General features: G+C 45.8%; 1 protein-coding gene across 1 annotated transcript in view; it reads right to left on the minus strand.

Moving 5' to 3' along the window:
- Nucleotides 1-9,745: 9,745 nt before the first annotated feature.
- Nucleotides 9,746-12,814, minus strand: part of SLC14A2 (solute carrier family 14 (urea transporter), member 2) — a 78,683-nt gene continuing 75,614 nt past the window's right edge. Inside the window, exons 21-22 of the mRNA XM_011978092.1 lie at nt 11,511-11,560; nt 9,746-10,207 (exon numbers count right to left, since the gene is read on the minus strand). Of these exons, the coding sequence (XP_011833482.1) occupies nt 10,007-10,207; nt 11,511-11,560 (251 nt within the window). The 3' untranslated portion in view covers nt 9,746-10,006. The remainder of the gene's footprint in view (nt 10,208-11,510; nt 11,561-12,814) is intronic.

The following is a 12,814-nucleotide window of genomic DNA, read 5'->3' on the forward strand; positions in this document are numbered from 1 at the left end:
CTCTCTCTCTTTCAGGGATGCCAGGGAGTTGTATATTTGGTCTCTTTACATAATCCCATATTTCTTGGAGGTTTTATTTATTTATTCTTTATTGTTTTTTATTTTTGTCCATTTTGTAGAACTGGTCTTCAAGCTCTGAGATTCTTTCCTTAGCTTGGTTGATTCTGTTGTTAATATTTGTGATTATATTATGAAATTCTTGAAGTGAGTTTTTCATGTCTATCAGATCAGTTTGGTTCCTCCTCAAAATGCCATTTCATATGTTATCTCCTGTATTGTTTTATTATATTCCTTAGATTCTTTGGATTGGGTTTCAACTTTCTCCTGGATGTCAGTGACCTCTGTTCCTATCCATAATCTGAATTCTTTTTCTGTTATTTCAGCCATTTCAGCCCAGTTAGGCCCCATTGCTGGGGAACTTGTGTGGTCATTTGGAGGTAAGAAGACATTCTGGCATTTTGAGTTGCCAGAGTTCTTGTGCTGATTCCTTCTCATCTGTGTGGGCTGATGTCCCTTCAACCTCTGAAGTTGCTGTCTGTTCAATCTGGGTTTTTTTTTTGTTTTTGTCTTTTTTTTTTTTTTTGCTTTTCTCTTCTTTTATGAAACCCTTGGGGGTTTCGTTGTGGTATAAGGTGGGTTCAGTTGACTGGGTTCATTTCTGGAAGATTTTAGGGGCACGGCTCAGCTCAGCACTCCTGGTGGACTCTAACTCTGGAGAGCTGGTACCACGACCCCAGCTTTGTTATCTGGCCCCCTGAGATTGGGAACCTGCTGCACCAGAGGGGTCAAGGTGTTCCCGGTCCACTGGCCACAACCCTCTGATGGGTGGTGCCAGACAAAGTGCTTCTTTGGGGTGGTGGCAGCAGGATCTGTGCTCACTCACGTGTTCTAGCACCTGTGGCAGGGTGCTTATGGGGTACCAGCAGAAGTAGAGCTGCTGCATTCCTGTGTGCACTTGTACCTGTGGCAGGGTGCAGGTGGGAGCAGGGTAACCAGTGTCTATGCTTACACTTGCACCATTGGTCGCAGGGGAGGGTGCTGGCAGTCACAGGGCTGCTGACCTTCGTGGGCACATTCACCTGTTACCTCATTTAACCATTAAAAGAACTACAATTACAATAACAGGCTAATAAATTAGTTCCTTGTTAGGATGTGAAATTTGGGCTCAGAGGCAGTAAATAAATTTCCAGGCCCCATAATCAGTGCGTTTCTTAGCAGCTGTGCACTCTCCTGAGATCCAATGTCCCTTTGAAAATCAGTGAGGCAGGAGACAGGCCTAAGCCTGGAAAATTAGATGCCTAGAATAGAATGCAAAAGCCTGGAATGCAAAAGGAGGGCAACGAGCAAATGGAACCTTCCATGGCTTTTGGAGGGGCTCTGGCGCCCTCTGCTGACACCGTGAAGATTTCATAAGCCAAGGAGTGAGCAGTGTGCTCAAGTCCATTGATCATAAGGGAGGATGTGTGAGCATGCAAAAGGGCACAGAAGGTGGGCAGTGCAGATGAAGAAGGCAAGGGACAAAGGTACAGAAAGAGCCATCTTGGTCCTAGGTGCATGTCAGTCTCTGTCCCCTATCTCTTTGCAGATAACTGGGTTCACTGTCTCTTAATTTCAAGGAAAAGCATGCTTTTCAAACTTCAATGTGCACAGGAATCACCAGGGATCCCGGGGTCGGGGGGTGCAGTCTGGGCTCCAGCCCCAGTGTTTCTGAGTATTAGGTCTGAAGGGGCCTTAGGGATCTGCGCTTTTTAACTACACCTGAGTGATTCTGATTGAGGTGGTTCTTGGACCACACTTTCAAAAAGTAAAACAAAACAACAACACACTCATTAATATTTCAGTTTAAGAAAAATGGCACTTCAGAAACAAACTAAAATTGTGGCTTCTACATTCAGTTTCTAAATAAAACCCCAGAGGAATTCATAGTTTATTGTGTTATTTCTGCTTTGCCCTGGTTAAGTTAAAGATAAAAGCTACAATTCTACAAAACACACACACCCCAACCATCCTGTTAGCCTAACTCTCCAAGATGAAATTAAAACAACCCAATAGTGTTCAAGTCAGTAAGTCTATTCTTGCAAAAGAAAGATTCCAAAACCTGAGGTGTTTGGAAGTATACTCCTAGAGATGTTAATATGTGGACATACACACACACACACACACACACACACACAGCCTTCTCTGGTAAAAGAAGGATAAGTGATTCATTAAAAGCACACTGGCATTAAAGTCTTTGAGAAGCCAATGGTATGAAAGATGTTTAACTTTATTTGGCTTAATGTACCTGGATCTCCTTGGATCATATGACTTTTTCTTATTTAAAATTTTTTCTTTTGGATATGTATTTATTAAGATCCTTGACTGATGAGTTACAGAAATACTACCTTAGAGCAAGAGGAATGAGAACTAAAGATTTTTCTAGATTCTGAAAAACAATCCCATATGCAAAAAAGAATAGTATTTTCAATAAACAGTGCTGGGACAACTGAATATCCACTTGCAGAAGATTGAGGACTCTACTACCATACACAAAAATTAACTCAAAGTGGATCAGAGACCTAAATATAAGAACTAAAGCTATGAAACTTTTAGAAGAAGAGTTTTGTCTCCTCCCTAGCCTTAGCCCTTAGAAAACTCAGACAGTTTTGTCTCTCCATGGAAGCACATCCAGCATCCTTTTATTCTTCTCGGATAACGGTCTCAGAACCAGGAGTTCAAATAGTAAGTGAATCAAGCAGCAAGGATATCCTGTGCTCAGTAATGTGTTTGGTCTCCAAAGTATGTTGTGTTCAAGTAATTGTAAGATGAGGTCTTTGACCTTAGAGTTTCCCACCTTGCTGAGCAAATAAAACCCTTCACCCAGGTGACAGGTGATACCAGATAACATAAAATTAAATGTTGAAGTATATGGTCAAGATTAAATTTTATGTAAAAACTACAGTTTTCTTAAAGAATACAGAAGCTACTAAGACATTCATAAGGGACGTAAACTGAGGTTTTTCGGGTGTGAAAGGCACAAACTATATGTCCCTCAAGTTATGCCAAATCATATTTCCATTCTTTTCTCCCAGTGTCAACAGTAAGTGTGGTTCCCACGAGCTCCTCTCTGGGCCATTTGGGCGACTGCTGTGATGGTAAGGAGGGAGGGTGGGCATGGACCACAGAGGCCATGGAGCCAGCCGCAGGTCTGCTGCTGCTCTTGGCAGATGGTAGCCACCTGCCTTGACCCTACACCCCCATCCGCAGTCCCCGTCAGGGCCTTCCTAGGATAAGGCCTTACAATGACTGGATTTGCAAGCTGCCCACTGACCCACGGCCACTCATGCAATCATGTCCTGGGCTTCTACGTGAATTCTACTCAAATTCCTGTGCTGATGCCCCCTCTCTCTACCTGCCTCCTTCAGTTCTTCAGACAGTCAGGAGAATTGGCCTTAAGTCACTTGCGATGCAGGTAAAAATGCAGATACCCCATCACTTACTGAATCCCATTATCTTGGGGTTCAGGGGAGGTGCTAGAATCTGCATTTTGGTTAAACATTACCTCGCTTAGTACACACCTCCTGGAATCAATTTCAGGTTTACAGGGATGCTGAAGGGAGGGATCCATCTGTCAGTCAATATGTATCAAGCATTTGCTGCGTGCCAGGCCTGGAGATGGGGGCCATGAAGATACATAATCTGTCCCCTCAGAGGTTATAACGTGGTGGGGAAGATGGGTTACTCAACAGGTTGTGGTATGATGTGTTGGGCAGGAAGCCAAGTCATGGTGGTACTCCGCGCTCACACACGCTTGTGATTGGGTGAAATCCAGCTAAACGTTGATTCAAAGAGCCCCCAGGGTGGTATGCAGGGATGGACAAAAGTCCGGCTGCTCTTTCTGCCTTTCTCCAGTAGGGAGTTTCACGAGCTGATTATGAGTAGAGGTCTGTCTCGGTCTTTCCTTTGCTCCAGCTGGAAAATCCACAAATAGTTTGGTTGCTGGGTGCCATCCTGGTTTGTTCCAGTCCCTGCACCATGGAGCCTGGGTGTGCTGGGTCTTCAGGGTGGAAGGTGCACTTCCTTTGCTCCCTGGGATGCTTGTCAAGTGAGTACCTCACAAGTGAGGCTCTGTGTATATTGCGGTTCTGTGTTGCTCTCTCATGCTGTCATGAGTGAGGAAGGAGCTTTAAAGCAGAGAACTAGCCCAGAGGGATCTTTGATGCTGCAGCCATGGGAGAGCAGGCTCCAGTTGCCACCAGGAGCTCAGCGCAGGACCAGCTACGTAATTCATGGGGCCCAGTACAAAATGTAAATATGGGTCCACTTGTTCAAAAGCTATTAAGACTTGTGAGACACTGATAGGAGGACAGATAACAACAGAGAAGGCAATGCCTCTTTTTTGCTGGACATAATTTGGAGAACCTACTTTAGGATAACTGTGTCTGTCACTCACTCACTCATTCACTGCCCCTGGGGAGAGAGGCTCCAGTTAGGGGAATGTACAAAATTCATCCCTGTTCACAAGGAGCTCACAGTCTGTTCATGCTGAGAACCTGGGGCTAAGGCCAAGGAGCCACGGTGGGGCCTGGGAGAACAGGAAGTCAGCCCCTGAAGGCGGCTTGTGGCCCAGCTCCAGCCACAGCCCAGAGTCCCTGTCCTGCCCTCCAGATTGTCACTTTAATCTTGTGTCCTGAGCTTTCCATCTTGCTGTATGCTAGGGTTAGAAACTAGCTAAGCATCAGTGTCTCTCTGGAAGCTTAAAAACAAGAACGACACACAGATGAGCAGAATAGGATTCACAGGTCTTTAGAGGGGCCAAGAGCAAAGCTTACATTTGTCCAGATCCAGAGGTTAAGAACTGCACGGTTGCAGGTCTCCTCTGACCCCAGGGACAGAGACAATCTCCACTTGACAAAATCATGCTGCCTGGGGCTCCTCCCACTTGAGAGCTCTTTAGAGAATCTTCTCCCTGCGGCCCTGCATAGTGCAGCACAGCACCGAGTGCCCCCCACAGCTTCTACAGAGGGGGCCCCCTGAGGAGCTTTGGAAATCACCCAGGCGTGGGCCGCCCCTAAGATTCTGATAGAGCTGGTCTGGGCTGTTGCCTGGGCACCAGGATTTGTAATGCTCTGCTATAATTTGTAGTGCCTGACTTGCCCATCTCCCCATCCCATGACACCCTTTACAACTACTGCTCAGGCCATGCTGTAAGTGACACGTGGATCCTAGTGACCCAGACTGACCCCTCCAGAAGCAAGTACTGGGGAAAGGATTGAAAGCTACCCCATCCCTGTCCCAGCCCAGCGCTGGCCCCACCGGGCAGTTCACAGAGGGGTGGAGCCTCACCCCACCTCCAAAACTGCTAATTTTTTTTTTTTTTTTTGCTCTCTTCCTGTTACAGTGCCAGCTGGCCACTAGTACCTGCTCTCTACATGGCTCCATGTTCTGCTTTTCTCCACCTCCTTCACCCCTGACCGCAGATGTCTGCCTGCACAGGGCTCCCTGCATGCCTGTCTCAATGGAGCTGCTTTTCTACACCCACTGCCTGCCCACCGGCTTGCCCTCTTGCAACAACTGCTGTCATCACCATTCCCCCCAACTTCCACCTTCTGCCCTCATTCCAGGCCAGCCCTTAACCCCATCCTACCTGCTCATAGGGCATACCTGCTGTTTCTCACTGGGGCCACGCCTCTGACCTCTAGCCAGCTCTGCGGGTGCCTGTGCTGCCTGACTGAGAGCAGCGTGGTTGGAGGAACTCCGGACAATCCCCTGCTCCTCTTTTCTAGTGCCGAGGCACTCACTCAGCAGGCTTCTAGGGCCAAAGCAAAACCTTGTTTTTGTGCTCAGCGAACTGAGCCGGATGTTACTGGTTAGTGGTTTTTTTTTTTTAATCTAGTCTTCTTTGAGGTGCAGGGTGAGCCCCCAACAACAGTGAGAAAGAGACAAACTTCACTTTAGAGGATTCTCTGTGCTGTCTGTGCTCCTCTTGCCTCAGTGCCCAGCGCTTCTCACTGCATCCCATGGCAGGTCCAAACCCACCTGGGGACTGAGGATAGGGACTGGGGTTAACGAGGGGCTGAAGAGTGACTCAAATTAGAAACAGTTGGGGCCCAAGAAATAGGCAGCACAGTTGTTTTCCCATCCCAGCTGCATGTTAGAATCACCCCAGGAGCTTTAAAAAATTACCTGTGCCCAGGCCCATTGCTGGCTTAATTGACCTGAGGTAGGGCCTGGCATCAGAATCAGAGGATCCTAATCTAGCCGAGAGTAAGAACCTGTGCAATGACCTCTGAACTTGGATCCCGCCACATCTGTATAATCTGAGAGTTTGTTAGAAGCACAGATTTTTGGTTCCACCCAGATCTAGTGAATCCAAATCTTTGAGGTTGAGGCCCAGGGATTTGTGTTTTAATAAGCCTTGCAGATGATTCGTAGATGCACAACCAGTGTGTCTATTCTTAGATTTGCAACCAGTGAATTACAATATGCAATGAAAGGAAAATAAATCAGTGGAGGCAGCATCCTATTTCTAAGTCTATCTCATAAAGTATGGGCTCCTAGACCCACAGCATCAACATCTGTGGAGAATTTGTTAGAAAAGGAAATTCTCAGGCCCTGCCTCAGGTCCACTGACTGACAGTCTTGGAATAGGGCCCACTAACGTGTGTTAAATAAGGTCTCCAGGTGATTCCGATACATACTCGAGTTTGAGAACCAATCTACCATCGATCTACCTGCTCCTCACCTGAGAACATTACATAGTTTAAATGTCTGAATAACAAAGGCTCTGTAAGGAAAGGATGGTTGTAGAAGACTGTTTGCAAAAGGGGCTTGAAGTTATTGCTCATAAAATGATGGAATGCTGAGGGCTAGATACCATGCACCACTCTGAAAAGTTCTTTTCCTGAACCCTACACATGTGTTTTGGGAGGAGGCTACAGGCAGTAAGTTCTGGAGGCAAGTCAGTTGACCTAGTTGAGAGCCTGTGTATCTGTTATAAGTACGTTGTTGTGTGCGTGAAACGGTTTTCAAATTCCAGCCAATAGAGTCTACAGAATTTATTCTGTAGAGAGAATAGAAAAGCAGCTCCATTGAGACAGAGGGGTAGGAGGGTGTTTCAGTCAATTACTCAGTTGCTATTTCTCAGGGCTATTATGTGCCATCAATGGGCTAGTTCAATGAAGGAAAAAAAACTTGTGCATGTATGTGTTCATATATGTGGCACGCACTCTGCCCCACTCATCTGAAAAATTTCCCCGACAGTTGAGTTAATCATGTGCCTTGGTACCCAGCGTATCTTCACGGGCCCATGTAAGGCCCTTCTCTGGGATACATAGGTGTGTATGTCCTTTTATGTATTTTATTTATTCATTCATTCATTCTGAGATGAAGTTTCACTCTTGTCTGGGCTGGAGTCCAATGGCATGATCTCTGCTCACCGCAATCTCTGCCACCTGGGTTCAAGCGATTCTCCTGCCTCAGCCCCTTGAGTAGCTGGGATTAGAGGCACGTGCCACCACACCTAGCTAATTTTGTATTTTTAGTAGAGATGGGGTTTCTCCATGTTGGTCAGGCTGGTCTTGAACTCCCGACCTCAGGTGATCCACCTGCCTTGGCGTCCCAAAGTGCTAGGATTACAGGTGTGAGCCACCCCGCCTAGCCCTGTCCTTTTATTTTTATACCCTGCTCCCTTTTCCCTCTCACATTCCTGTATACCTTTTTGTGTTGTTGTTTGTATGTGCGCTCGTAAAGCACGTGTTGGTGTCTTGTGTGCATGCCCAGATTTATAGAGTTTGCTGATTTCTGTGATGTAAATACTCCCACTGTGGCCGGTTTCAAGCTATCAATGTGATGTCACTGAATGGCATGGGGAGAAATGTGCTCACGTAGTGGGTTCGCAGGAGCTGGTGGAACCGGCTGCAGCTCTCCACTGTTGATGCTTAATTGAAGTGCTGGACTAGACTGGCTACTTTGGTATTCTGTAGACCTTATATGTTTTCATAGGTCAAATTCTTCTACCCCATCTATTTCTACTTTGCTTAGTATCGTGGGCCAACTAAGCTTGCTTTATAGCCGAGGATATTGGAATACTTAGAACAGCTGAAGGGCTTTATTAGCGGTCAATAACCAGAACAGCATGCACGTGAAGGGTTTCCTGCTCTTAATAAAACCAGATTATAACACTTTGGTGGAAAATGCATGAAAACTGGTGCTTTAATAGTTGTATGTCATCATTTGGAGGTTCTGGGGCAACTGAGTGAGCTGTGAGCATAAACAGCCTTCTGGTGAAATTCCTGGATGCTTAATCCTCAGAGAGCACTAATTCCATGGTCATTAAAATACAGCCTGAGACCTTCTTGGCCTCAAGGTGTGATTGCAAACTCAGAGGTAGCCTCTGGAGTGTGACTCGCTTTTTCTATGTGGAGGATTTGTTTCTACCCTTAAGGGCTGCATTTTCCTGGAGAAGTCGTATGGGCTAGATATGATGTTGAAGAGAAATATGCCACCCAGTGCTCTTGGGCTGCTAAAAGATGGCCAGTATCTTGGGGGCAGACTGAGAAAAGGTAAACATAGAAATTAACTTTTTCTAAATGAATTACATTTGGTAAAATGTAATTCTTTCTTTAAATCTGTGGTTATAGAGGGTCTGTTCCTGCCTCTCCTCCCCCACATTCCCTTTTATGTCCTCATCTCCATGACACTAAACTGGGAGTGCGTGTGTGTTTGGGGGGTGGTGGGAGGCCCCACTGTGGCACTATGAGAGGTTCATTCCCCCTGGAGAAGGGGTGGGAAGGTCCGGCCACATGGAGTTCCACAAAGAAGGTTTGTGGCTCAGGAGCTTGAAACTATAACCAGAGTTGACTAAACAAGCGTTACTAGCCACTCAAGACTGGCTTGATTTGTAATTTGGGGGCACAAAGCTAACAGACTCTACCCTAAATAGTGAGATGGGTTATTAGCAATCTGTGCTTCAACTCAAACAGAAAACCATATCCAAGGTCATTTCTGTGTAATTCACTCCATAAGCAAATCAAACCTGTTCTGATGATTTTGAGCCCATCGTTGTCTCTTTTCAGGCACGTGCTTGACCGTGGAAAACCCCTCAAGTAAGCAATGTGTGAACCTCTAGGTGAGCCCCATTTTAAGAAAACCCTGATGCTGACTTGCAAATTTAAACAGTTTAATGAGAGTACGATCATGAATATTACAAAGGGAAACACATTTGTTTATAACATGATTTGAGTGTTGATACAGATCAGTTTTCATCTGACAACTCCGGAAATATTTCTGTAATGTAAAGGAAAGCACATTGGCATTTTCAGTGAATTTAGATTCCTAACCCCAAGTCTGGAGAGCATCTTCCCATAACCCAAAAATAAAACTTTATAGAACGTTAACATTCTCCTGCCTCTTCTCGGGTAACCCTTCCATCCTTGACTTAAAGTAATTACTTGTTGTCATGCTGATTTCATCAGACTATAGAAGAGAGAGAATAATCAACACTTCTGAGGTGGAAAGGACTTTCACATCCCTCCCTGTCACGAAACTGATTAAGAAATTGAGGCGGAGAGCGGGGAAGGACTTGCTCAACATGGTAGGGGCTCATTAGCAGCAGAGCTGGGGCAGAACCAGCCCTCTTGCCTTCCGGGCTAATGCACAGCTCCTGGTATTGTGCTTTCCATATTAAATGACCGAGTTGTGTGACCATGTCGCTGACCTCTATCCCTTTCTTGGTGACTTCTCTTTAAGGATGAGGCTTATTTCACAGAAGAGGGCAAGTTCCCCTCAAAGGGAGCTCTTATGGAACAAACTATGGGTATAAAGTTTCAACTAAACATATCTTTGAACAGTGTTGTGCATCTTAGAAAAGAGAGGTTCTGGAATGGTGACTACATACATGTTTCTTTGTGTTTGGGGAGAGAGTCCCAGAGCAGACCGAAGGGAAGGCTAAATGGTCTCTTATCCTGGGGACCTGGACTGCCTGCTGAAGGCTGAATTTACAGTGATGTGTTTTAGAGAGGGAAACTTAGGAGATGTCGTAGGCCTGGTACTTTGTTATGATTGATGCCCTTCTGTTTCTCTCCTGGGACAGGTAGTAGATGCGGTTGGCCTCTGGGTAGGTGACTTTGCTGAGCGGGAGCTTGTAGATGGCGGGGTTGTTGGTCGTCAGGAGCAGGAAGGTGAGAGCTGAGAGACAGAAGGGCCAAGTGCAGGGTGGCAATCCAAACTGGGGGGAAAGAACACAGATCAGCCTTGGTCATATCAGGTGCTTGTGCTGTTTTAATCAGCCCTTATCAATCACCTACAGCCCTGGGGACAGGAGGGGCTGCTTTATGGGCATTGACGAAGATACTTCATTGATGACCAATATAAATAAAATCATGCCAGTGCTATTCATCTGCATTATAACAGGTGAACACACAATCTTCAAAATGCAGCCACTGGGAACCCTAATAGTTGGGCTAATATGCCCTCATGTAGAAGTCATCAAAGCATAATATGCCTTTTATAGAAGCTGTGTTTTGTCAGAAGCTGTGTTTCTGGCCAGGTTAGACTTCTAACTCTAGGAACTATGGTCATCCTGTGTCTCCTCCCATTAGCCCCTGTTGGAGAAGTGTCTTTTGCATCTAGTACAATGAGTACTAGACTCATCACAAAACTGTACAACATCAAGTGTTTAGCTGAGGTGTGCACAAATACAATGAGGCCCAGAAAAGAGATTTAGTTCACTGGGGAAGACAGGATAGTATCAGGGAAGGCACATTCTACTGCTTAGAAAAATTCCTTCCTATGCTAAGTCCAAACCACCTATTTTCACTAAAGGTAAGGGAGAGATTTAGGCAGGTGTGACTAGAATGCCCACCCCCTCCTTATCCACAGGATCACCTGGACTCCTCCTGGTTGTCCGCGCAAAGTGTGCCCTTGTACCCTTATCTAAAAAGGGGAGGCACCACCTGCAAGTGGGGCCCTGAGCCCTCTGCACTGGGGTTGGGGGCCAGCATGGGCTCCTCCTGACCTCACACATCACCCTACTGGAGCCCAGATGAGGAAGGGGTTCCCAGACTGGCCCGTGATCTTAAGCTTCAGCTCTGGCTTCTCTCTGGCCTGGCTGGGGCTTGACTCCCCTTCTTCTATGGAGGGGAGCTGGTTAGTTGCCATGGGGCAAGGATATATGCTGGCTCACAAGCTAGCTGGGCAGACACACACAAATTAAATAATAAATATTTAAAAATATTTACAGAAGACGATAGAGAGGAATTTGATTTACAAGATAATGCTCCTCAAATTGTCCTCTAAGGAGCTCCTGGCCTACTGATGATAGGAATGGATTGGCCCATAGTTGAAAGGTAAACTTTTGGGGCCTGGCTCCCTCTGCCTAGCAGGTGCTAAAGTGAGTAGTGTGACTTGAAATGAGGGAGATGAACTGGGGAATGGTTCTTAGAGGAGAGAAGTTTTCTGCAGGTTTGGGGGAAACCAAGAGGACACCAGGAAGGATGTTGTAGGCATGTTCTGAACCTGTGTCGACTCACCACAGATAACATGTTATCCAGGGCAGCACCCAGATAGGCAGCAAACAGTGCTAGGAAAAAAAAAACAAAAAACAAGAAATAGACCAGTAACTATTTAATAGCACCTCGAGATTGCTCTACATATTCTCTTCCCATCAATTTTATGCCACAAATGCTATCTCTAAGATTTTTTAAAAATTTGAGTTATGTTTCCATTCCTTGGCAGCTTTAAAAGTGTTAAATTCCATGCAAATGCCGGCGCAGCGAAGACAGCAGATGAACTTGTTAAAAAGGGCCAGAATTGAGCTGTTACAGTTCTCTTGGGTCCCACCACCTTGCATTCCAGTAAAGGAACATTTAACAGCATAAACCATAAATGAAAATTTTACTATACGGTGAAGGCAAGTGAATCCCAGAACTCCCTACTGGAATATTTCATCACAAGTTATTAACATAATATGGGTTTCTAGGGAAGAGCAGCATTCTGAAAGCTTGAGGAAGACTCGACATGCCCAGTGCCTTGTCGTGTAGCCCCTATAGAAGGTACGATGAGGCTGACCACTGGGAATGAGCCCAGTGTCAGCAACAGGGGAGAAGCTATTAAAATGTGCTAGTGTAATTGGCCTTTGCTTCCAAACCCTTCATTTCTCACTGAGAGCATCCCAGTTGTCCTTAGGATTATATTAACAAGAGCTGACCTTTATTAGTGTGTTATTGTATGCCCAGCTAGTAGCAATACTACCATAGCTTTCAGCATTCCTACAGTGTAAGCACTATTATTGTCGTCATTTCACACATGAGAAAACTGAGACTCAGAGAGGTGAAATAACATGACTGTTTGGCCTATATTTCAGTTAGAGAAGTCTCTTTTGTTTTGGAGGTGGAGATTCAAGGTGGAAGAGTAGATGAGATTAAAGAATGAGTTACACAGCCGGGAGCGGTGGTGCATGTCTGTAATCCCAGCACTTTGGGAGACTGAGACGGGAGGATCACTTGAGACCAGTCTGGGCAACAAAGCAAGATATCATCTCTACAAAAACCAAAAACATTAACTGGGTGTGGTGGCATGTGCCCGTAATCTCAGCTACTTGGGAGGCTGAGGCAGGAGGATGGCTTGAGCCCAGAAGTTTGAGGCTGCAGTGAACTATGATCATGCTAGTTACTGTGCTCTAGCCTGGGTGACAGAGCAAGACCTGGTCTCAAAAAACAGCAAACAAACAAACGAAAGAGAATGAGTTCCATGAGTTATATGAAGTGGAGTGTGCGGCTGTCAATGGGCATCATGGGTCACATGAGGCAGCTTATTCTCTGAGAGCAAACAGGAG

This window comes from Mandrillus leucophaeus, unplaced genomic scaffold (genome assembly GCF_000951045.1).
Source record: "Mandrillus leucophaeus isolate KB7577 unplaced genomic scaffold, Mleu.le_1.0 Scaffold189, whole genome shotgun sequence".
NCBI lineage: Eukaryota > Metazoa > Chordata > Mammalia > Primates > Cercopithecidae > Mandrillus > Mandrillus leucophaeus.